This window comes from Acanthaster planci, linkage group LG01, assembly GCF_054643075.1.
Source record: "Acanthaster planci isolate LZ-2023a linkage group LG01, COTS_SCS, whole genome shotgun sequence".
Taxonomy (NCBI): Eukaryota; Metazoa; Echinodermata; class Asteroidea; order Valvatida; family Acanthasteridae; genus Acanthaster; species Acanthaster planci.
This window is the reverse complement of record NC_141777.1, coordinates 3,077,732-3,103,754: the sequence shown is the minus strand read 5'-3', so window position 1 is coordinate 3,103,754 and position 26,023 is coordinate 3,077,732. Positions and strand designations below refer to the sequence as shown.

Here is a 26,023-nt window from a genome sequence, read left to right as displayed (position 1 = left end):
GAAAAGAAAAACCTTTTGACGTCGTTGATCTCAATTTTTTTTGTGCATGTCCACAGAATGCTGCCATTCTAAGAACCACCGGTACAGGAAGCTTTTCATAGACATCTGCCACTTCTCTCTAGAGCTGTTCTCCAGGTCTTTCTTCAAGGAGAACCTTTACAACTACGTCATACAACTTGCACAAGATCCTGTACCAAATGTCAGGTAAAAAGACATCAAAACATCAGTATTTCACCTAAAGACAGATATGCTAAGTAGTGCAGATTTTCTGTATTTTGTGCGGAAAATGATGTAAAATATGGGAGTACTTCGCCCCCCCGAAAATATGTATTTACAGAAATAAACAATTGCAGCTCTAGTAGAGGCTGAAGCAAGTATAAAATATGTGTCTTGACTCCTGTTTCTTCGCATACCCTGTAGCGTTGAAATTGGTAGTTGGTATCAGTCTATAACTTGTGGAAGTTTTGGCACTGAAAACGGTGCATTCGTAACCATGACCATGTCTGAAACGGGCCACAGCTATGTATATTCCACATATTTCCAATGGAGCAAAGACCCAGATCAGACCTAGCTCTTATGCAATGGATTTGGATACAGCCCAAAGGCTGTGCAAAATTCAGCGCCCAAAAGTGGTTTGGACCTTTTCCAAATTTTAAATTGGGCTCTGTTTTGGGCTTAACCTGAGACTGAGCACTAGGCGGCGTTTGGAAAATGGCCCTGGTTTCTTTGGGCAGTGCATTAGCAATGTATGCTTAGATCGGAAACCAACCAAGTATGAAACTAACTTGATCCTCTCTGACACCACTTGCGTGCACGTGCGTGAGGGAATGGGTAAAGTTGTTCTCATGTTGACTCGTACCCCAGATCGTGCGTGTAATGCTGTGTCGCGGTGCGCGATGTATCCCCTTTCCGCGTGGCATCCAGCTCACGTTCGTTGGCATCCAGCACCCAGTGACCACAAGTAGTACCGCCCTGTTTGTAGTACTGTGTAACAAAGTGATCTCATCCGTCGTTTCGGCCAATCGCATTGCTTGTCTTAACAATTCTCTGGATTTGAATAATTTTCTGAAAAGTGGAAGAGAGCTGCAAGTGAGTCTAACAAATAATTGTCAGGAACCATTGACTACACAGATAAGGCAATTTTGAAAAACACGGATTTTGGTTCAAAAATACTGATTTGAGGTCTAAAGAATACTGGAAAACAGTTTTCAAACTTGGCATGTCTGTAAAGAAGACCAGAGCAGGCTACTTGAAATGTCAAATTATTTACACCTAGGTGCTTCTCTTGACCCCACAGTCTTGAAGAAATGATTCCATGGTTTTACCACAAATCTCTCTTGTCTTTATTCCCTTTAGGGCCTGCTTGTTCCACACAGATTTGGATCTTGACACTGGTTTGCTCAATCCGTTTAGGCACAGTTTGGTGTCAGTGAACCAACGACGGAGCACTGATCATGATCCAGATCCATGTGAAACAAACAGGCCCTATGAATATTCAACACTGAAAAACAGTCACTGCTTTACATTAATCCCAACCCCAGTTTTAGCTTCAGAACTCGTCTTATGAAAAGAGTGAAGAGCTAGTCAGAATCTTTTCAGCAGACCTTCTCCCGCCTCACTGCCATTCTCTATCATTTTTTTCATCTGTAGGTTAAAGTTTTGCTCCTTGTTACCGTCACTTAAAGCTCAGTTCAAGCTGCCTAAGGACTTGCAGCTGTCACAGCAGCTGGAGACAATAGTCAGGCGACTGCTCAGCATGGAGAGTGATCAAGATGTAGTTACGGCTGTCAGAAGGGTAGGTACCGTCCGCATCTCTCTGTGTAGTCACTGTCTGAGATTCTTTTGGTTTGAAGAGACACGTTGCCTTGCCAACACTTAGACTGTGTCTGAAATGGGCTTCCAGAGCTATGGCTTGATCTATTGTCTGCACATCTCCATATATTTCTAATGGATTGAAGACCTAGACCTAGCCTTAGACAGCAGATTTGGATGCAGCTGTGGTTGACCTCGTTGTGATTTCTAGATGCTGTTTACATGGGAAGTGCTGATCCGTTTGCTCCTCTGTGGAATCATATCTTCGACTTGTGCTTTCTGATACAAACTAAATATCTTTGCAGGGCCATTTCAAAATGCAAATGTCTCAAATGCCAGGATCATGGAAACAGAAATTTAATTGAGCAAAAGGACAAGAGGAACTGATATGTAAAGAGTGCAGCATTATTCATTGGCACCTGTGAGATCAGTTCACAGTTTTATAGTGATTTCAACCTGATCTTTGCAGCATTGCAGCATTATTCATTGGCACCTGTGAGATCAGTTCACAGTTTTATAGTGATTTCAACCTGATCTTTGCAGCATTGCAGCATTATTCGTTGACACCTGTGAGATCAGTTCACAGTTTTATAGTGATTTCAACCTGATCTTTGCAGAAATACTTTCGAGCTGTTAACCCACTGCATGCTTATTTTGCCTGTGGAAAATTGCTGTTTTTTTATCTCTTGCAAGGTTTTACCTTAGATTCCAATCCTTTCTTGTGATAAAGACACTGTTTCACTTAGTTGCTGAAAAAAAATTAGTGATGTTTGCCTTGACTTTAAATGTTTTCATTACAGGCTGTATTGGAGCTGGATAAGATTCCGATGTGTGTTGGATCTGTAAGTTGCCATTTGTGCTTATTATATCTGTGTGTCCTTGTGTTTACTTGTGAGGGAATAATGATTTGGGATTCTGATCTTTTTTTTTATCCGGTATTTCTTCAGCATGACCAAAGGACACAGATATTCAGATTTTCACAGAAAATTGTGATTTCTGATATCAGATTGAAAGCTGAAAACACCCAAAAATATTTTCTAGAAGATTTTATTTTTTTTTGCAACAAATTAAATCAATTTTTTATGCACAGAGAATGATGCAAACTGCGCAAATTATTCCGAAAATTGGTTCCCTGGAGAATATCAACTTTCACATTTAAGGAGAAGATGAATCAGATTCTACTCATTTTGTTTTCATTTCATGCATGATTGATTACGGCATTTCATGATTTTGGTTAGACCACATTACTGCCGTATTATTTATAACCTATTAGACCAGAATGTGAAAAGTGCAGGCATGGGAATCTTTCCAGTTTAACTGGAATTCCGGTTGTTTTCCCTTCAAATTTGTGGTCTTCGTGTTCAGTGTAAGATTGGAATAAATATTTGGGGGGGAGGGGGGATAAGTTGTAAGGGGGGGTAAATGTTGGTTGACTACGCGGTGTGCAAAATTTCCCAAATTTCCAGTGAAATTTGTACGTTGAAACAATTTGATTCATGTGTTGCTTTGGGATGTATAAGCAATACCCTTCGAAATGTACAAGGTACGTAGGAAACAAAGAATGAATTTCGCGGATTCCCACAAACCTAAATTCTCTTTACGTAGCTAAAGAAGGGAACCAGTGACGAGTGGTTAATTCCTCTCACATGACCGGTCATTCTCTTAATTATCATATGTATGCATGCGCATTACTCCCAATGGGTCCTTGTTTCATAGAGATGTAAATTCATGACAGCGCTGCTGCATGGCCATGTGCGAACTGGCTTTTGGAAATTGGTACAAGTACATGTACGTGTGTATGTATACACGTTCTCATGCAGTCGGGAAAAAATCGAAATCATGGCAGAGGGAAAGAAGTTTGTTGAGCGTGGAGCTGCCGATCTGAAAGAGATTGACAAATCATTAAGAGTTAGCAATTAAGAGTAATTTAAAGATAATGAGAAATATCATTACTATTGAGAAGATTTTGCTTCAATTACTTAGAGGCAAAAGGGCCATGAATTGCCTCATATTGTACCACAGAGCATCTACAATCCAAAATTTTCTAGGGCCCTTAAGCAGGCCCCAGACTCCATGCAATAAGGGTTTCACGCTCGCAGTAGTCTCCCCGTGATAAATTTCATCACAAATTATTTTCAGGTTTTTCCTTCATGCCCATTGACATGCCTGCAAGTAGTGGGTTTCATTGTCTGTACATACAAATGACATACATGTACATCTGGTAATAGAGATGTGACTTTGTTTTGTCTAGTTACTATGGGATCAGTATTATTGTCCACACATGGTTCTGATGAGCATGTGTCTTTGACATAGCGCTCTCAGCAGTCAGTGCATAGAACCCTTTTAACCGTCCTTTCCAGCGGCGTCACGGCATTGACTCTGGTTTCTTGACTACAGCTGTCCTCCAAGCGGCAAGCGGAAGATGACCTCCTGGACCAGAAGAAGGAGGAGGATGAGCAGCTGCTGCTGGAGATGGAGAGGCGAGAGCAGGAGGATGCAGAGGGCAAAGCCGGCAGCGGCACCAAGGTTCCCAGCTCGGCCAAGGGAGGCGATAAGAGGAAGACAGCCGACAGTAAGTTGACGGGGCCGATGGCTACAACAGCCAGTGCAGCGGCGAAGAAAGGTGAGCTACTAAGCCAGTTGGTATTAATTATTTCTGGTAATGAAACCAAAGCTTCCTCAAAAGTGCTCAAGTCACTGTTGCCAGTGTTGTCCAGACTTCTTAAGACTGTCACAAGACTTCACAAAACCATCCCCAAACCGACAAAAGACTCCCCGGTCTGAACTCAAACCAACTGCAACAGAAACACTCTTGTCATCGTTCATCCCGTTACTTGTGGCTGGGCTTGTGGCCGGTCTTGTGGTTGTCTAGACTTCAACACTGATCATAGCTCGAAAGCCTAGAGAAACCTTGACGAGGAGACAGTGAGAAGCAGTAACAATTGTGGAGGTGGAGGAAAACCACAGGAGAATATTCAGCGTATAACCCCACAGAGATAGGTAGGGACTGACAGCCCAATCCCTAAGTCAGCCTGGGTTGGGATTCGAACCCGGGCCACAGAGGTGAAAGACGAGGCAAGTACCACTGCACCAACCTGACTGATGGCAGTGGCTTTGAAAAACCCTAAGCTTTGCCTAGTGCAGTGATATTTTGTGTAATTGTCATTGTGCAGTGGGGGTGAAAGGTAGTGCTGGAAAGAACTACATGCACTCTACTTTTGCTTGTCAGGCTTGCAGTGTGTCAGACAATCCATACGGTAATGGGACTGTTAGTTACGTAAAGTCTCCAACATCTGCTCCCTGCTGTGCAATGTCTTAAATTCAAATGACATTTATAATGATGAAGCAGGGAGGCCCCTCCATTTGTAGGTTGTGACATAGTGTAGACTTCTTTTTTGGCAACAAACCTGAAAGGTTTTTATATCGACATTGTTACCAGAAAGAATCCAGAAAAGAAAAATCCTGCTCTTCTCTGCACCATCTGACTTGCAGTGCACGATGACGTGACATTCGTGTTGGTGTGATGAGACAGGCCGATCTTAGAAGCAGCCTCTTTCAAGATTTATGTCCGTTTTCCCTCTTAGTTACAAAACCAGCCAAGACTGGAAGTGCAACCGGTAAAAGGCCGCCTCCTGCATCCTCCAGCAACACGTCGGTGCAGTCCACCAACAGAGGTGAATTTCACTTTTTACGAATAGAAAGTTCTATTGAAATTTTTTCGATAATGCCAAATAAAAGGACAAATTAAATTGTCCAGTAGCAAGGATCATTTTTTCTGAGAAGGCAAAATTCACCAAGCCCAGCTTCCAAGTTACAGAAACAATTTTGAATTGGCCAAAATTATTTGACAGGTCCTGGAGCAGTCTAAACCAGTTTTTGATTACTTTGATTATTGATGTATGTTTGTGTAAGGTGTCAACTACATGTATGTTACAGTGCTGTCAGGCTGAATTCTCTCTGGTTACAAAGCATGATCGAGTTTGCTTTATCTGCATAACGCTCACAGTATGCACCTTTGAATCCAATGTCACAGTGTCAGCTTACTGTTTTCACTCTGAAAAAAATGTCTGTAGTTTATCTGATTGGGTGAAGTAAGCAGCTCATAGTACATAGGAAAGAGAACATGGTAAGGTGCATTTGTGATATCCAACCGAAGAGAATTCATACGCTGTGTTAAAGCCAGGAGAAAAGGCGCTTCGTAAGTTTAACTGATATGGTATACAAATGCGTGGCACTCCTCGAATACTTCACAATCGCCTTTTTTTGATAACAGGGACAAAAATGGGCAAAGCGCCAGGCAAGAAGTCACTGGAGAATGCCACCTTTGCAGCCCCCACTGCCAGCAGTGCATCCAAGGTGACCACACCGTCGGTCAAGGCCGGGAAGAAATCACCAGTACCAGAGCCCAACAACAACAAGCCCACTTCCAAGTAAGTAACTACATCCCACGGCAAATAGTCAAGCTTCATCATGTTTACGCCCCCCAAAAAACCCATCCCCCCCAAAAAAAATACAAAATACAAAAAGGAAAACACATTTTCGAGGCTTTATTTACCTTGAGTATAAGCACCCCTCATCGGTTGGAAAAAACCGTATTGATGGGGAGTGTTCATTTTGTCGGTAGAGATGCGACTGCGGTGCTTGCATTTCATAGTCATTTGTAAACCAACGACGAGCAGTTCCCACCAAAGGAGCCTCTGTTGCTAGGAAAATTGCGCCCTCTCTTGGTGCCACTTGGAGCTCATTACCAAGGGCATGGTTTTCTCAAAGCTGTGCTTTCATAACTTCCTGTGAGGTTGCTTTGCTTGCGTGTGCTTGAAAGCTTGGACCAACAGCTCACCTGTATGTTCTCAGGTGACATTTCATGGTGCAAACATGGTGTTATTGTTGTTGCCGTAGAAATGTTTGATTTCAGATTTTTCCCAAATTAAGGTAAGTCAGCCTTACGCGCTGAGGTAGTAGACTTGGTGTGGTTTGTGAATTTGACAATATCAGATTCCATGCTTATTCAGCGTTGCTCACTGTTTGTGGCGATGTTGGCTTCATAAAATTTCAGCTCACATCGACAAGAAGCTGTTGTTTGCAAACTTGTAGTCCAGTCCACCATGAGTCAGACACAAGTAGCAAGTCGGGTCACTGGTTAGGTGACAAGCGGTGGATCAAGAATGCTGAAAGATTGAAAGAGGTGCATGTGTGGTTACAGTTCATTTGAGCGGTTTGTGACTCATGAGTCAGACACAAGTAGTAAGTCGGGTCACAGGTTAGGTGACAAGCGGTGGATCAAGAATGCTGAAAGATTGAAAGAGGTGCATGTGTGGTTACAGTTCATTTGAGCGGTTTGTGATTCGACTCAGTACTGGGTGACATATGATGGAGTTTTGGTGACTCGATGGCAGCGTGATTACAGATCTGTTGTAATTGAGTAACCACAAAAAAGACCGTAGATGTATTCATTTCTTGATAGATTTCAGCTGCCAAAATAAATAAATAAATAAATAACAAAAGGAAAATTAAGAAAGTTTGTGCATGCACTTTAATTCAAGCATGGTAGATAAAGAGAAGGCAAGTTAAAAAGCATGAATGTGTCAGAGATGGTTTCCTGCATGTCCATGTACGAACCGCCCTGAATCCAATCGTCTCTGTATCACATTTGTGAATGCTGCATGTGGTTCAACTGTTCTCTCTCAGAGGACGAACAGCCCTTTAGAAAAGTCATGAAAAAACAAGTTCTGTACCCGTGTGTTGTCTGAAGCAGTGTACCCCCCCTACATCCTACCTCGGTACGTGATCTGTTTATTTTTGACCCACAGTCGACGTAGAGCAGGCTCTGATGGCCTAATCTGCCTGTCTTCGCATGTCAAGACGACCCCTTCCAGGTTGTGTGTTCATTTCCTTTCACTGTCACCATGGTGCTTTGTCCACTCAACGCCCTGCTTATTCCATAATGGCCAGTTTCACTGCTTGGAAGCAAACAACTGGCGGAATGTTTATTCCGTTGCTTTGTTCGTTTTGCCCGAACAACAATTTTGCTCTGCTTCTTCAGCTGCTTGCCTAAACTTTTGTGCCAGCTTTTTGGCCGCTTTTATACACATAGCACTTTTCAGCTTTTCTGGCCATGAGGGATAAATAAGTCTAACCAAACATTTCCAAAATTTAACCCTTTCTGGCTCATGTATTGGAAAAGGATCCAACACCTATTTGTAGTTGCTGGATATTAAAAAGGTAAGAGATTTCCTGAGATAGTCAGGGTACAAGACTGAAAGGAGTTGGGATTGAATCCAGAATTCTAATCTAAGGCCACGTCCGAATCACTTGGCTGTGGCTTGATATTACACACGACTCTATGGAAACTGGCTGTGGCCACTACCATAGACCCCTGTGTAATTTCAAGCCGTTGCCATGTAATTCAGACATAGTCCATGTCAGTAACTGGTCAGATGCAATTCATGTTATACATGCAAGTCAGGTCCAAAGCTACAGGGAACAGACAGTGCCAAGACTTGTGGTTGGCCAGAGACTGACTTTTTACAGCAGTGGTTAACCCCTGTGAAGTCTGAAATGTTTGGTTGGACTTCTAAACCCTCACCTTAACATAGCTTCACTGATGTAACAGATAAGCGTGTCCTGAGGCACAGCATTGTAACATGCCATGCAATGCTGCACAAGCATGTTAGTTAACGTGTTCGTTGTTAATGAACGTATTCTTTGTTACCGTTTTGTAAGCAACTGTATGGACCTGGTGGTCAGTCAACAGGTGATGGTTGGTTGTCGGTATTTTGTGCGTTAATGCTAACCCTTGGGCAGTTTGCTGGGAACCTTCCGGGCTCCTCCAAAATCCTCCAATTTGTAGGAACCCAATGGCACGCTGGTTCAATGGGCAGTAAATGCACTGCAAAATAATTGTGGGCCAGGTTTCACCTTCACCAATCCTGCCAAACCTGGTGGATTTGGATGAATCTGGAAGGATTCAGGGAATTAAAAACCGAAGTGTTGTCATTGTCTGAGGCCTTTGTTACAATCCATTTAAAGGCTAATAGTTACTTTGCTTTGGTCCAGCAAAATTGCTAGAATTGTCATTACGGGTTCTAGCAGTGTTAATATTTTGTACATAAACTATCAGGATAAGAAACAGTGCATTGACAGGATCTCCAACAATTGGCAATCTTTTGAAAGGCATTGAAGTTTTCCTTGTCACCTACCATCCCATTTATCCCTTCTTGTTCTACTCACTTCATGTTGGGACCCAGGCAACTTATCCATTGGTGTTTTTTCCAAGTCTGTGGACTCGGTCAGTGATTGAGAGAAAATGCCATGTTACACAATAGCCCCTTATCTTGTGGAATGGACACTCGGCATTCGCGCACTTGCTCATTGGCTTGCAGCACAGTTTTACACCATCTGACACGAACTTGTGTCGTGTAATCCAGCTACCAGAATTAGAAGCCGTTACTGCGGTGGCTCCATGGTCATTGACAGGTAGTAGGTGGGCATTACATGTCTATTTGACCAACAGGTTGTTGTGATGTGCACTCGCGCATCAAGTCCAAGCATGCGCACAGTAATACGGTGCCACCGTAGTTACGGTGTTTCCTTGGAATTACTCTGTAGGGTCTTCTGGTACGTGTCACACACATTATACCCCTACTGGGACCCATGGGAGATAGTTCTGTGAAAAGGACTGAATGAACCACTCAGTGTAAAGAAAGAATAAATCAAATAAATACTGGCAATAACATTGAAGTGTTAGCCCAACTTGTTTCTTCATTGCTTATGGAGGGAGCCAAGGAGAGCATCCAACGAACTGGCCTAAAAGTTTGAACGATGTTGCCGTTGGTGATGTTTTCACTCTTCAGGTGACCATGAACTCCTCACTCAATACGTATCATGAGAAGAAACGACCTCTTATCTCTTCAAGTTCACAAGATGTACATTTCCACTGTGCCTATTTTTATCCTGACAGTAGGTACTTGTGATGAACACAGACACCAGTTCCGTAGACTCCTGATTGAGACCAAGCTCTCGTCCATCCCTCCTGGGTTGTTTTAATAACTGACATATAGCCTCATGGTCTTACGCACCGCACTTGTGTTGCCATTTAGTTCACTCCATGTGCAATTTGGTGCACAGATCTGTGGATGTATATATAAGCTGATCAGAGGGTAATTAGAATTCTTGATTGATTTGGCGACACCTGTCTCATCAGTCCCATCCAATTAAAATTGTCTCATCTCCTGAACGTCACCAGGTCACGGAAAGGGTCAGAGCAGAATGCAACCACCGCCGTTGACGGCCCATCCAGCAGTGGAAGTACCTCATCTATAAAGAGAACGTCCAGTACAAGTGGAACACATGGTAGGTATTGTTTGCCAGTCAAGATTTACTGTGTGAATTGAGTGCCTGGAATGTGGAGAAAAGGGCCAGGTGCGGTGACCACAGAAGGTGCCTGTGACTATTTGGTGCACGTTAGTCAATAGTGTGGTCAGGACTTGATTGTTTCTGCATGTTTTGATTTCTAGGTGAATCCAGAAAGAGTTCAGGTACATCAGTCACCAGTCCACGTGTACGCCAGTCTTCAGCCAGTAGTGTAGCTACAACAAATTCAACAACTAGGATGTAAGTCTATTCTGTCGTCATCGCCTCAAGTTGTTACACTGAGATATTTACCCGCATCCAAACTGGCCTTTTCTCAGTCATTTTGTGAGATCTAGTCTGAAGCAACCTTTTTACCAGCAGGACTTCTGGAAGGTTTTACTCAGTAAGGAAATTTTGGCATCCCACATTTTGCTGCGAGTTGAGAGAATGCGTTTAATGAAACATTTATAGTATCCCCGTGCTGTTAATGAGCGGCGGACTTCTCGTGTGAATTCAGATTCACATTTGGATGGGATTCTGTCAAGCACATTGATCTGGAAGTCACAAATACCCTCCCTCCCCTCCGGAAAGAATTTTTTCCCAAACCTCTTTCCCTTCGCCGTCCAGAGCTTTCTACATTACGAAGAAAGTGTTTTTTTTTTCAGGAATGAAGGTTTTTCTCCCTTCATCCATTTGCAGAAAGAAGACCACAGCCAGCAAGACATGAGGATCACTCTGTCAGCATTTGAGACCGTGCTGTGGTAGAACACTGAGCTACGCATTGCTATCAACCAGGAAGCAGCACAGGCAAGACCACTGGATACAGTGTGAGAACTGGTCAGACTCACGGCTTGCCAAAGTGTTGTCGGTGTTGTTAGGTCGTTGTTCGATGGACTACCTCTAGGGTGGCTCGTCATTTGAGATATCTGTTTCACAGACGGGAGTAAGTATGGAGGCCGGTTATGAGTTCATTCTGGAGTGAGTCCTGCTCAGCAGTGAGTAGCTGAAAAAACATGTGGAGAAGGACCCAGCCGGTCTCCACCTTCTCGCTCGCCAACTGTGCATTGAGTCATCGAGCTCTTTGCTTCTAGCATGCTTGTAACTATTGGTATTGAGTAATGTGGATAAGGGAAGTGCTACCCTGCTTACCGCGACCTGAGTTCTGTCACTCCCACGGAGATTTCTGCATTGAGTGCTGGATGTCTGTAGACTGATAGTGAAGTGTGAGTGGAAAGCTCTGTGCCTTATCTCCTTCGAGAAACCTTTTAAAAATAGATTCCTGTGCTGCAAAAATTGATTGCCTTCGTCCGTTTTCACAGACCTACTGGTGGAACCTGGAATCAGAATGTTGTGAAGAGTGTACTGTACAAGTAGTAAAAATGTTATCATTGAGTAAAACCAGAAGTCTGAAAATCTAAACACTGTGGCCCTGGAGGTTCCCCTGAAGGGAAACACTTACAGAAATCTGTGATGGTTTAATATCGAACAGACCCACATATTTCTCTACACGACTTCTTAAAAGTGCCACTAAAAACACATTACCGGTATTTGGAGTGCCTTAAAAAGTCCCCAAACCACGGCCAATGCAAATGCCATAATGCTGCTCAACATTCTACTTCAAAAGCAAATACTAGTTAATGATAAATGAACAGTAAGTGTCCTTTTAATATACGTTTGCACGATAATGCCAAGAGTTTTGTCTTGACGCAGTAAGAATTCAGTGAAGAAAGATCTTCCAACTGTGTTTGATCACTGACAAAACTCTGCCCCTTTTTACCTAAGAGCATGCTTGCCTGTCATGCAGAGTACATGCACACATAAACTTAGTAGGTTTCTGTGAGCAGTAGATATCGTGGCACATGAGATGTTTCGCCAAGTTTGCTTGTCTGTAAGAGCGCATCACTTCAAGAGTTTTAACAAAGGAGCAAAGCCCATATCAAGATATGGATATACTGTAAGTAGTGTCTGTGCTTTAATATAACCGTGAACTATTCCCAACAATAGAGGAACAGCTCTGGGGGTTTAGCTTGGGGGTGGGGGCAAGAATAACTGCATTGATTGAAATCCTGTTGAATGATGATGAAAGTAAAAATCTGGACACTGAGACCCGCCGGTTAATCAACATTATGGCAGTGTAGTCGTCAATGCAATGAGTTGTCAAACTAAACCCAGATTTTTTCAGACACTTTTTTTCCCCGTGTGAACCTCTTCATGTTTGCCTCCAATATTCAGCATTGGACAACGGGTATATCATATATTTTTTATCCAATATGTATATTTCTTGAGTCTTGCACAAGTGTCCCACATGTCGGCTGGTCTTAGAGTAAAGTTAATCTTTTAAAGAGTCGATGTTTTACAAAAATGCATGGAGGTTCTAGTATAATTTGAGGTCTGCCTTGCAAAAAAGGATTTTATGTTTCAAAAGTGAAAAGTAGAGGAAACCAGCCAAAGGTGAAACTAGATGGTGGTACAGTTAACATCCAATTTTATACGACACCTGCATAAATCCCTGTCATCTGATTTGTGGATGGCTGACCACATGGCCTTGAATTATTTGTACCAATGCAGCACGTGCAAGAGAAACAAAGAACGAACACCTCCGGATCGTTTGCACTGCAGCTTCCAGTGGCACAAGTTTCTATATGGCAAAATGACAAGCGATCAAGCTCCATTGTTCACAATTCTACGAAATAATAAGAACTTATTTTTTGTAAGTAATGCTGATTGTGCCAACATAAGGAAAGAGATAAAATGCTGCCACAAGTTTAAATGAGCTTGGAATATCATGTCAAAAATTAACGGATTCACAACTGGACAACTGCCAGTTTGAATCAGTTAATTAATCCAGCTGCACTCAGGAAATCAGATGGCAAGGATTTTTATAGGGGGGGGGCCATACTGTGCCGTAGATTGTAAGTATTCTTCCATAACCAGAAATATTCTTCTGGTATCAGCCAGACCTTGGAATTAAGTCAGTATTCAGTTTTTGAAAAATTGTTAAGCTATTCAAATTGAGTTTCCAAAGGGCCTGTTAATTGGAGATGGATAATATTTGCTATAGTGTTGTATGTCATTGTCAGCGATTAGTGTGTGCAATAGTTATGGCTCGCTGTCTGTATGTGCTGTCATTTGTATTTGTAGGTTGTCAGTAATCTTATGATTTGTTACATTTTAATTATTTGACATTGGATGGGTCTTGTTAGTATGTGAAACCTTTGGAATGAGAATTTCATGTCTGACTAAATTGCTCTGTCTATTTGAAAAGCAGTTCTTTTGAACATCTATCTCAAAAAATAAGATGCAGTAACAGTTCAGGAACCATATCACACATGACAAGTTATTAGCAACAATTCAATGAACTCCTTTATCTGACAGTGTAAGAGTGCCTAAATCCTGTGGTTGTGGATGAAATTAACATGCATGTCTATCACGGCTATTGGCCAATAGCAGCGTGGGATTTGAGTCCATCACAACTCCAGTCGCAAGTCCTGTCACGGGACCAGTCATAAGCAACCGGGTGAACACAGACACCGGAGTGCTTTTTGTCACAGCTCATCTAGAGATGGTGACTCTGGCTTGGCACTTGGGATGAACTTGTCATGGGCTGGTGATGGAGTTGATCGTAGCACCGGCTAAGGGATTTCGTGAGCCAGAGCTTTGGGTTATATATAACGGGTTTGCCCTTACCCAACGTATATTTATAAGCACTGTATGCTCAGTGCTTGTCCGAGAGCTTGCGAAAAAAACCTCACAAGCTTACTCGGGTGGGACTCGAACCCACGACCTCCTGCTTACTAGTGCAGATGTCTTAACCACTCGACCACCGAGCTTGCCGGGGTCGGCTGGCCGGTCCGAGTCAAATGAAGCAGCGGGTACCGCGAACTATTATCAAGATGTATTTTTGCGTTGGGGAGATGTTAATTATATATAACGGGTTTGCCCTTACCCAACGTATATTTATAAGCACTGTATGCTCAGTGCTTGTCCGAGAGCTTGCGAAAAAAACCTCACAAGCTTACTCGGGTGGGACTCGAACCCACGACCTCCTGCTTACTAGTGCAGATGTCTTAACCACTCGACCACCGAGCTTGCCGGGGTCGGCTGGCCGGTCCGAGTCAAATGAAGCAGCGGGTACCGCGAACTATTATCAAGATGTATTTTTGCGTTGGGGAGATGTTAATTATATATAACGGGTTTGCCCTTACCCAACGTATATTTATAAGCACTGTATGCTCAGTGCTTGTCCGAGAGCTTGCGAAAAAAACCTCACAAGCTTACTCGGGTGGGACTCGAACCCACGACCTCCTGCTTACTAGTGCAGATGTCTTAACCACTCGACCACCGAGCTTGCCGGGGTCGGCTGGCCGGTCCGAGTCAAATGAAGCAGCGGGTACCGCGAACTATTATCAACTATTATCAAGATGTATTTAGAGCTTTGGGCATGGGCATTGAGGGTTGGAGAGGGACAAGGACCAGGACATTTTTTTCAAGGTTAGAACAATAAAAGAAAATGGTCGTTTGTCAGTTGGTGAATCGCTCTGTCCTAAAGAGAGCTGTGTATCTTTACTGGTGATACTTATGACTTCTGACACAGCGTTGTGGAGTCCTCAATTTATTAATGCTCAATAGTTTTCAAATTGGGATTTTTATCCCCACCCATGGCTTTTGCCAATGCCCCAGATTACAGTAATAGGCCTTGTACTTGAAGGACTCCTAAACATTGGCACTGCTTACTTTGAGTGTGGAGTTGCTGTTATTGAAGATAGGCATGTACGTGTATTGTGCCTTATCTTCATAAGCCTTCAAATTGTCCAAGTAGGAGTTAAAACGTTAAGCAAAGTTGACACTTGAAAGTAATGTTGGTAGCATCTTAAGCACAGCTAATGGGTTTGTAGTTAGAGCCGGTAAGCACACAAACTCTGTATTCAGCCTTTCGAAGTGTCAAGAGCTGTCCATAATTCTCAATATTTTTGCAATGCTTTAAGACGTAGGGCAAGGGAAGGAGAAGGTAGTTGCCAGCTTGGTAAGACTTTCATCCGGTGGTGAATGCCAAAGATATACGTATGTACATGTATGTTTTGGGGTTTTAAAGCAACTGTCAAAAGTGTGAAAAGAAAATTTGAAAGATGTAATTCACAGGAAGAAAGGGCTTTGAAATTTGTTTTCCTCTTTGGTACAAACCTACCTGTAACTTTTTTTGCTAAACTAGATAAAAATACTAAACTAGATAAAAATACTAAAAAAGAATTTCAAAAAGACGACTTACATATGATTTTTAAAGGCTCTGTTTAAAAAGTACTTAAAATTGCTCAAAGTTGCACCATTACTTCTGACGCATTTATTTATACATGTGCATGTACTATGAACACATCTTTTTGTTTTTTTTGTATTTTCATTGTAAGATATGAAGCAGTCTTTGTACCATAGCAACTTAACCGCTCAGATTCACACATTTTTGTGTGTTTGCGATATTTCAACGAAGTGTACCACGTTCACTCCTGTACAAACATACTTACTCAGCTGCTTCACTGTACATTTTTTGTCTCCCTACGTATTCTGTCATTGCGTAGATGCAACTCTTTTTTTTTTTGTTACAGAAAGAGACAATGCACATGAATGTTCAAAATAGTTATTTAATTCACCTTTTTTGGCTGGTATCATTCACAGTTTTGTACATATTTGCAGAGTAAGTGGCTCATTAAAGATGTTTAAGTACCAAATACCTAAATCAGCTGCGTTGGTTTGTTAGTCAGTTGGCTGGTTTGTGTGTTTATGTGCTATTTGAATTGAGTATGCGTGCTTTTGAAAGTAAAAAAAAAAAGGGACAGTGGCGTGGAGAGAAACGAATTGTCAATGTAGAAAAGCACATGATCTTTGTTAAGATTTAGCCAACTTTTATTGAATTACCAAAAAGGAAAAACATGGTTGTCTTTGATAAACAGGTTTTAACAGTACATGTACTTAATTACGAAGGTCCATGCTCAGATTATCCGCCTTGAACAGAAGCGCACCCCCGTCCATCAGTGCAAAAGAACCATGTTGATGGATAGTATTGATTTTGTTTGTGGAGACTAACCGTAACACATGAATTTCATAGTCCCTTTTGAACCAGCAGAGTGCGTTTGCTACCAAAGGAGCCCCCATAACGAGGAAAATTGCACCTTCTGTTGGTCTTTCTCCGAGCAGATAAAGTAAGGCAGTACAGGTTGGCAAATCACTACAGAAAGGACACAACAGAATGACTTTGGTCACGGATATACTTAGCGAAAATATTTTAATAAATAAATCTGCTACACATGGCAAATCCGTGTTTAAGTCTTGAAATCATTCATGTCTGGAATTTCAACACAAATCCATAAATTAATGTTGCTGTTTACCAGTTGTAAAACTTAAAAATGTGAAGCTATGTAGATTCAATAAAAATATTGACATTAATAAGATTATATGATGATAAATAACAGCAAGTTACCCATCTTTGTTTGATTTTTCGTCTGTTTCTTTAAACATTTTGGACATATTCAATGCAAAGATAAACATTTGCTCCAAAGTAGAGGGCTGACTCTCAACACAAAACAAACTATACCATTTTGTCAGCCCACCTATGAAATAACACATTGTCTTCACACGTGCTTGTTACATGGCTTCTAACTAGCACCTTACAAAGACACCAACAAATTAGGATCATAGGATGCCACTACAGTGGGGCTGCAGAACAATGGTATTGTGTTCCTGAGGTTGCTGATTGAAATCTTACTGTCGTCAATTTATCATATGAAGCAAGATATGGGACGGAGAGCAGCCCCCCCACCAACTTTGTGTTGGTCATTGTTGATCGGAATCTCAGGAATTCTTTATGGGGGGATGTGTTAGGCAACAATACTCTAGGGTGTGTATAAAGATGGGACATGTAGGGGGGTACCCCTCTGTCCCATATCTTGCTGGGTATACAATTTCTGTGTTAACATATTGTTTCCCCTCTGGTTAATACTTAGTCTTGCATGCTTACACTCGATGTCTTTCAAAACATAAGGGTGAGGAGTAAGTAATGCCTTGAAAAAAGAAGAAAACTTAAGTTACAAATAAAAAGCATACTTCAGATATGGTTATATTCTAATGTGCCATCTCTTTTCACAAAGATACCACTGTACTTTACAAAACTTATTCACATTTGATACAGTTGATAGGTCATGCACAAGAGAGGTACATGTACGCAACCTAAGGATGAAAAGAGGTACGGTGTACTAAAACTTTAAAGAGAGTACAAAAGTTTGTACCTTCGTACAGGTTGGAAATAGGATTTTGATTTTATCTGCACCCTTCCTTGATAGATACACAACGGGTACAGTAACGGTACTAGTGCCAGAATTTGGGGGACACAAAGGGTATACACATTTTGGGGGGGCACCAAAAGCCAATGAACTGTGGCTGTACATAGGCTATTCACATTTCAAAACTCTATATGGGTAGGGGAGGGGGAAACAGACCTCTACTTGGAGGGGACACCCCTTCCACAGTTAGGCCACTGACATAAAACTGTGATCATGAGAGTTGTTGACAACCCTAAACCCAATATTATTTTTCCCAAATGTCTTAGGCAACATCAACCACGACCAGTCAAGTCTCTATAGACTAATCCCATTGGAAGCCATGACTGGGGTGGAACCAAACTCACAGGAATATTCTTCAGCTTGACACGTGCGCATTTGGGAAATCATGACACCCAACTGGTTGAAGAGGCGTGTAATGCGCATTCCATGCATCCATGAGTGCTGTGCCACCGCAGTAATGGCCTCTAATTCTGGTTGTCGAATTATACTTTAGTTGGCTCCTTCTTTGCCTGAAATACTTTATATAATGTAATACTTGATCAATTTAATCAACTATCTGGAAGCAACTTTGTGCAGTGTTTTTATTTTTATGTACAAGTACCACAGTCAGCAACCCACAAATATTGCAAGGATGGTGATGGTCATGCCTTACTTCACTTGCAATGAAAAGCTGTCATAAAACCTTGAGGTAAAGTCCATATAATGTGGAGTAAGTAATAACAAAACAACATCGCTCGGAATTACGTGGCTATTGAAGCCATTAGGCATGCGGCTGCAGCCATTTCCCATAGACTTGTATGTTACTGCCACAGCCAAGTCATTGAGACAAAGTCTTTGTAAGAGTTACGATAAAATGAATCAGTGTGAAAATCAGTTGGGTGTTGATATAAATATATTCACTATTGATTCATTTCTTGGAATGTTATGTACATCTGTGCATTGAAAAATACTTTAATGGTTCACTACCCTTGCCATCTGACCAAAAGTGCACCCCGACTTTTTGAGAGGCAGTGGATATTTTAGCTGTCGTAAATTTAATTGAACAATATTTTGCTGGGCTCATGCGCTGTAACTGTATTTTTGGACTTGGGAAATTTTTTTCCTTGACAAGTCTTGGTCAGGTTCTGTTCAATATAGTCATTGTAAATTTGTATTCATGAGGTGGGAATCAGACCATTTTACAAGTTTGGACTTTTTCCCTCAAAAAAAAAAATGCTCAAGAGCTGTAATTTTGAAAAGTAATACGTAACACTTTGTGATTAAATGCTGGCATCAATTTAAAAATAACCAACGTAGACTATTCTTAACTTTGGAGGATGGAAAGAGGATAACAGCTGCTCAAACCCCACTGAGAGTGTATCATGTGATTTCAAGGAATGCACGCTATCTACTTCACCATGGACCATACTTGGAATTTAGTGGCAATTTAATAACCTTTATAGCCTTACTCATTTAGAGGCATCAAAGAGGTCACTTTCTACTTATAACCAGCTAAATACAGTTCAGTTAAATTTGCCGGCGACAGCTAAATGTCTACTGTCTTGTTTAAATTGCCCACAATAAGGTCAGATTTTACATCAATTTACAAAGGGCGTTTTGCACCTTTTTGGTTCTTGCTCACAGTGATATTGGCTAAGTAAGTTTCCAGGCCTGTGAAAATGATCCTAACAACATTTATGACTGGAGTTTCTTGTATTTAACCTGCAGGTGTCTCTTGAAGGTGTTCTGGCCTTACTCCTTATCTTTCTTGATGATCAATGAGATGCCCTTGGCTGTGAGTTTCTTCTGGTGTTTGGCCTTCAGGTGTCTCTTGAAGGTGTTCTGGCCTTACTCCTTATCTTTCTTGATGATTAATGAGATGCCCTTGGCTGTGAGTTTCTTCTGGTGTTTGGCCTTCAGGTGTCTCTTGAAGGTGTTCTGGCCTTACTCCTTATCTTTCTTGATGATTAATGAGATGCCCTTGGCTGTGAGTTTCTTCTGGTGTTTGGCCTTCAGGTGTCTCTTGAAGGTGTTCTGGCCTTACTCCTTATCTTTCTTGATGATCAATGAGATGCCCTTGGCTGTGAGTTTCTTCTGGTGTTTGGCCTTCAGGTGTCTCTTGAAGGTGTTCTGGCCTTACTCCTTATCTTTCTTGATGATTAATGAGATGCCCTTGGCTGTGAGTTTCTTCTGGTGTTTGGCCTTCAGGTGTCTCTTGAAGGTGTTCTGGCCTTACTCCTTATCTTTCTTGATGATTAATGAGATGCCCTTGGCTGTGAGTTTCTTCTGGTGTTTGGCCTTCAGGTGTCTCTTGAAGGTGTTCTGGCCTTACTCCTTATCTTTCTTGATGATTAATGAGATGCCCTTGGCTGTGAGTTTCTTCTGGTGTTTGGCCTTCAGGTGTCTCTTGTAGGTGTTCCTGGTCTTGAAGCGCAGTGGACAGTCGGTGCAGCCGTAAGGTTCTTCCCCCGTGTGGCGCCTCAGGTGTTCCCGAAAGTGGCTGGAGTGCCGGAACTCGCGGCCGCAGTGATCACACATGAAACGGGTCTGTTCATTATGGATCATCAGGTGATACTTGAGACTGTGGAGGCGGGTGAAGGTAGCCGAGCACTGGCTGCACTCAAAGGGTTTGATTCCTGAGTAGAGAAAGGGCAGATCGAACAAAAGGTGCTTACAATTAAGCTTTCTTTTTTACCATGAAAATTTGGAAAATGCTGCATCAAAGTGCCACACTGATCAAGTTTTCAAAGTTACTTACAGAATCATCAGACGTGATGGCCTCTCACTCAAAGGTAGATTGTACACATACCTTAAATGTCATTCACACCATTTGGGTGCTACGACTTGCCAAAATACAATGCATGCACGAGTGCATGATATATCCTCGAATAAGTTTATGCATTAACATGCATAATTAATTAGTCAATTAATTTCATTGTATATTGCAGGCCCAAAATAAAATTGGAACCCTATTTTGTTTGGACATTTTTTAACATGCTCCATGGCATTTTAACGTAACACTGAGCTAGCAATTTTTGTAAAGTTGCTGGAGTTTATACAGGGATATCCTACCTGCATGGCTGCGATAGTGGGCCCGCAGTGTTCCAGTCGCTGTCACCTTCTTGCCGCAGATTTCACAGGTGAAGGGACCTTTCCTATCTCTGGATTTCTGACTCAAGAGGCTCAGTATCTCCAAGGCTTTTGTCTGCCAGGACAAAACAATGTTGGTTTGGACAACAGTTCTATGATGGGAGGTCTTAAATGTTCCTGTTTTACTCTAAACTCCATTTGATAACACATATCACACTTTTGTTTTTGACGCACATATGTAGCATGAACATATATACATGTAGGGATTAATGTGGATGTAAATACAGGTGTGTCAAATGAGCCAGTTCTGCACATCACACAGGCAAAGGTCATTTGAGAACAATGAAGTCAGTGGCATACGGCAACAGTGATGGGGCCCACCTCATGCATTCATATTCTCAATCAACAAAGGATTGTATTTTGAAAGCATATCTAAGAGGCAGAAGACTTGAGGCAAGACAGACTACACTGTATTTAGCTTGCTAAGTAGTACAAAAACTGACTAAAGATGACTTAAGCTCATTTTGTATCGGCTTGACTGAAAGTCATTGCAGAATTGGTTCAAGAAATCTGAACTGACCTTATTTCTTGTATCTTCCTCTGTAGGTGGTTTGGGTTCTTTTTTGGCCTTTCGTTTATTCTTTGGACTCTGTGTTCTGGGTTTCCTCAATCTTTTAGTCTTCCGTGCGTTCACCTGATGCCTTGGTAGCATATACATCATCTCACTGTCTGACATTTCAGGCTCTGATATGGGCTGGCCAAGCGAATCTGTATGAGGGCTCTTTATTTGATCAGCTTCGTCATGCGTACCAAAGATGTTAAATGCATAGTTATGGTCTGCATGTGGAGGCTCCACACCCTCAATGCTCTTACATGCTACCTGCTTTGTGTTGAGTCTCTCGCTGGTCTTTTGGCATTTGCCCACTTCCCGGGGCAGGTCATATCTCTTGGTGTATTTCTTCCGTTTGGTTCGGATCTCGATGTCACACTCAACTGTTTGGGATTCCGGAGCTATAACATTACTCTCAACGTTACAATCCATGAATTGAGTGGTGGTCTCCAGCACCTTCCTCACTGAACATTCCTCATCCGGGACCATCCCTTTCAAGAAGTTCTCCACGAGCCTGTCCTCGTCTGTGTGCTCACCTTTGTTCTCATCATTGATGTGGCCATCGTCCTCATTATTGTCAGACCCAACCACCTCCTCCTCTATCCAGTCCTGCTCCACTTTCATCTGGGATATCTTCCCGGGGAGCGACTTGCCGAACTGGTGGGGTTTGAGCTCTTCCACCACACTGGCCAGGCTGACCATGCAGCCCTTAGGGAGTAGCACCACCTCGTTGGCCCCAGCCGACGAGCGGATGAGGGTATAGCTGGACTCCTTGATGTCCAGCGATCTTGGCAGATTGACGGTGACGTGACGAGTGCCTGATGGGATGGCATATGTCACCATGTCTGTTTCTTTTGTTGCTCTGCCCTGTGCAACATCCTCCATGTCTGAAGTATCACTTGTGGGTTCTAACTCTTTTTTCTTAGCATCCGCAGCCAAACCTAATGGATGCAATGACACTGAGCAAGTTCAGTATATCAAAAAGGCAAAGCCATTCAAGAACAAAGCAAGCATTTGAGTCAGCATACGCTATGTTGATAAGACAGACCTTATGTGCATGTTTTGCTGTTCTAAAATGTTCTCTGATGCACTTTATTTTAGGCATGCGCTGTTGGAATTCCGAACTGGCTCACTGTCATCAAGTTTAACATGATACTTAATTGAGGTATGATTTCAGATTTACACAGCAAAGCTTTGATTTTCTTGGAAATTAATTAATCAGAATTCACTGACATCACAACATGACCAAATGCCTAAATTTATTTAAATTGATGACACTCACTTTGGCTGTTTTGAGTGGTCATGGTCAGAAGCTCTCCGATGTGTCGCAGCAGATGGCGTTTGATCTGGTCCTTGGTGTCGGAAAGCAGGCCACAGAACTTCTCGTTACATATACCTGGCAGCATGGTGCAGGTGTAGGAATGACGGATAGTGGTGCTGAAGGCATCCTTGGGCACCTTCATGGAGGAGTAGACAGAGAACTGACCAATGAGTTTGGCGATGGAGAACTTGCGCAGGACGTCCACGTCCAGGACTGTCTTCTGCCGCTTCTGCGGGGAGGTCTTCCTGCCCATGGAGAACCCTCGGTACTTGACTGGCTGGTCTCGCTTACGTCCCAAGGCTGCCTCGCTGCCAGGATGGTCCTTCCTGGACCTCCCAGACTGTTGTCTCTTGCTGGACGAGGTTGGACTACCTCGGATGTTGGCCAGAGCCTGGTCAGCATTGGTCACTTCAGCAAGAAGAGCCAAACCACTGGAATGTCCTGCCTCTGATGGTTGCTCTGACTGTGATGAGTGAATGCTATCGGCATCCTCATCAGATTCTGATTCACTCGACGAGACCTTCCTCTGAAGAGTAAGTGCAAAATACAAAAATAACTTGTCTGCTGCAGAAAATTTAACTTGTGTTCACTCTCTCAAGAGCAGTGGTATGTCAAGCCAATCACACGTCCCTGCAAGTCCATCAAAAGCCATGCCATTGCACAAGCTATTCATATGAATTCCAACAACAGTATTCCTTTATCACAGTTCACTTGTTACTCGTGAATGGTCTTGTAACCGGACTTGTGAAAGGACTTGTGATAGACTCAACCTCAACATCACGCTCGGAATAGTTATAGGACTCTTACATGTGGAATGTAAAGCGTGACTGCGGACATTAAAGGACACGGAGAACCTCGCTGTTGCTACAGCCATTTAAACATTCTGCTGAAGCCTGGTTACACATCATTGACACATGTGAGCCCACCAACACGTGCAATGAGTACTAACTTGGCCCGGGGCCAAAACTCTTCTGATTCAGCGTTACCATAAAAAAGAATGCAATCGTTTATGAAATTAAAGTGGTATTTTAACAAATAGTCATAATCTACTAATATTCTCTTTTTCTAAACTTTGCGGAAGAGCTGAATACTTGATGGTAGTGTATGTGTACTTTTTTGGTTCTTGGTGGGGATGGAGTAGCTGCTTTCTTGGTCTTTGATGGATAGAAGAACTGCTTCTTCTTCCTTTTCCTCGTGCTCCGCCTCAGTGGTGCTGTGGGCTCGGAGGTTGGTTTCTTTCTACGCCTGGCCATGATCATCGCTCTCCTCCTGCTCCTTGTGGTAGGCTGGTTTGCTTGCAAGTTAATCCCTGGTGCACAAGGAAAAATATTGAGAGAAAATAGGTGCTATCACTAAGGCAGTTGGTAAACGTTGAATGAATCTATCAGGTTTGGTTGTAATTTCCTGGATCCCTACAAGAAAATGTTGCCTCTTTAAGCTTCATACCTTGTACATGCATGGATGCTATTTATTTTCATTTTGGGGAACACAATACTTTTTTCAGCAAGGACATCTCTGTAGCAAGACAATACTGCTCTGCTGCTAGGGCACCTCATTACTTTGACAAGTAAATATAGAGCAAAATGGAGAAGCTCTGGTTTCACTGGATCCAACAATCTGAATCTAAGGCAGATCTTCAGCACAGTGAAACAGAGAAACTTCAGATTTTGACAAAAAATGTACAAAAGAATGATGATTTAATTTTAAATAACCGAAACTTCTTCCCACTCATTTTGAAACTCAATTGAATGATGATTGAGCATGGTGCCCTTGAAGAGGTATTTTGCATTCACCTTTGATTTAATGTAATTCCCTATGGTTTACTGCACAATCACCATCTCCGAGTGTCATAAACACCAGCAAAAATGTTAAAAGGGTGCCTGTTAATTGTATTAGAGTTTGCGAGAGGAAAGGAGTACAGTAAGTGGGAAAAAGTTCAACAAGTAGGGTAAATTTGTTGGTGTTTAAAACACTCAAAAATTGTGATGGTCCAAGATGGAATTCTTTCCTAAATATCTGTGTCAATTCAAGTCGACCTGCACTGTATGTTTAAGGAATGATGAGTTTAAATGCTTCAAAGAATTGACAATTTATCCAAAGATTGCATGGCCACATCCGTAAAAAACCACAGAGTTCCAAAGAAATGTTCATGCACTTTAATGTACATATTTGTACATATACATGTAGGTATGTATACATTTGTGAGTTCACCAAAATACAGTTTGTAACTACACGTTTGAATGTGCACTTTTAGCCTACAACATCCAAAAAATGGGGATAAGACAAAAAAAGCAAGCAACTTTAACCAACCAACAAACCACACAAACAAAAAATAAAACAAGAAGATCTGGTACAACCATAGAATACAGGGCCACTCGGTTTGGACTTAGATTTTTTTCGACCATTTCCATTCATTTTGTGTTGCTTCATTCTCAAAAAGAACTGTTTCGACATCATAGCCACGTAGCCACCAACAGGGTACTCAATTTGGACTTCTTCCTGGAGTCATTATCATCCAATGCGACATCGTAGCCAGTGATTCTAGGGGGTGGCCCTGTATTCTATAGTTACTCTCAAGATCTTTCACCAGAGGGAATGCATACAATTTGACTATGCAACACTTATCTTGTTCAAGTTAAGCCAAGTCTAGTGTTTGTACAAATAGTACATGAAACATTTCATGACCTAAACAACATAGGCCTACACGTAGGCCTGCGTAATATTTTTAACCGAGAGAGTCAAAGTCGCTTCGCATGTTCACGGTAAACACAAGCATGACATTGACAAGGCCAACTCAAAAGGAAAATTACGAACTTGCTTCACAAAGGGCAAAAAAAATGAGAACACACTGGGTGTAGTCTTACAAAAGCTGGGGGAAAATACTTATCGGATTATCTACTTCCCTAAATTGTGTAAAAACTGTCACGAATTATGAGTGAAAAAATAGCCACTAGGCCTAGGGCCTGCCCTAGCTAAAATCATGCACTGTTGCAGTCGACAAAATGGTCGGCATACCGTATGTATCGTGTGAAACTTTACAAAACGAATTCCTCAAACCGTTCAATTTTTGTACACAATTTGCTCTTAAACACACAAGAAAGTTACATTTCCGTACAAACCTTCATTTTTCTCAATAAAAACAGATTTAACTGGCTTATTTTGTTTCCTTCGCTTGGAAGACATCGTTAGAAAAATGCGTCTGCTTCAGATTTTGCTTATGACGGAGTCGTCTGCTGTCTGATGAACGTCATTTTTATACCCTGGTTGTGCATGCCTCGAATAAATACAAACATCAGTGTTGATCGAATAGAAGAGTAAAAATCGTAAAGATGCTTCTTTTACGAAAATTATGAATTATTTTTTATGTTAGAAGAATAATTAATAAAAACTATATAACACTTATAATCTGTAAATATTCCAGTTTGAAAAATTTATTGATGTAATTTTACTGTTGCTTACTAAGGTAAATGTAGTTTTGGTGTGAATTCACGAGAACCCGCGAGATAATGCAGGCAGGGCACAGGCAGTATA

The 26,023-nt window shown here is 41.9% G+C and overlaps 2 protein-coding genes across 8 annotated transcripts in view; one reads left to right on the top strand and one right to left on the bottom strand.

The window, feature by feature from the left end:
- The window catches only part of ppp4r4 (protein phosphatase 4 regulatory subunit 4), a 51,405-nt gene extending 38,669 nt beyond the window's left edge, over positions 1–12,736 (top strand). For 6 of the 7 annotated variants that reach the window (XM_087132733.1, XM_087132760.1, XM_087132739.1 and 3 more), the window contains 10 exons: positions 57–204; positions 1,651–1,795; positions 2,613–2,654; positions 4,210–4,435; positions 5,397–5,486; positions 6,086–6,242; positions 7,623–7,688; positions 10,058–10,164; positions 10,329–10,425; positions 10,864–12,736. In XM_087132733.1, coding sequence (XP_086988859.1) covers positions 57–204; positions 1,651–1,795; positions 2,613–2,654; positions 4,210–4,435; positions 5,397–5,486; positions 6,086–6,242; positions 7,623–7,688; positions 10,058–10,164; positions 10,329–10,425; positions 10,864–10,891 — 1,106 coding nt within the window. In that variant the 3' untranslated portion in view covers positions 10,892–12,736. The remainder of the gene's footprint in view (positions 1–56; positions 205–1,650; positions 1,796–2,612; positions 2,655–4,209; positions 4,436–5,396; positions 5,487–6,085; positions 6,243–7,622; positions 7,689–10,057; positions 10,165–10,328; positions 10,426–10,863) is intronic. The other variant, XM_087132751.1, reaches the window with a different exon arrangement.
- A 3,683-nt stretch (positions 12,737–16,419) lies between these two features.
- On the bottom strand, positions 16,420–25,732 carry LOC110974197 (uncharacterized). Its single transcript, XM_022225656.2, has 6 exons — positions 25,612–25,732; positions 23,605–23,801; positions 22,454–23,018; positions 21,142–22,112; positions 20,544–20,676; positions 16,420–20,107 (listed from the first exon to the last, which is right to left on the bottom strand). Exons 1-6 carry the CDS (start codon positions 25,673–25,675, stop codon positions 19,800–19,802), a joined length of 2,238 nt encoding a protein of 745 aa, XP_022081348.2. The 5' UTR covers positions 25,676–25,732; the 3' UTR covers positions 16,420–19,799.
- Between the last annotated feature and the right edge of the window lie 291 nt (positions 25,733–26,023).

Coding starts and splice junctions, on each gene's coding strand:
- LOC110974197 (XM_022225656.2), bottom strand. CDS start 25,675: ATGTCTTCCAAGCGAAGGAAACAAAATAAGCCAGTTAAATCTGTTTTT. Junction 20,677..21,141: donor AGGAAGATACAAGAAATAAG/GTCAGTTCAGAT, acceptor TTGTCCTGGCAG/ACAAAAGCCTTGGAGATACT. Junction 20,108..20,543: donor CCACTATCGCAGCCATGCAG/GTAGGATATCCC, acceptor TTCTCTACTCAG/GAATCAAACCCTTTGAGTGC.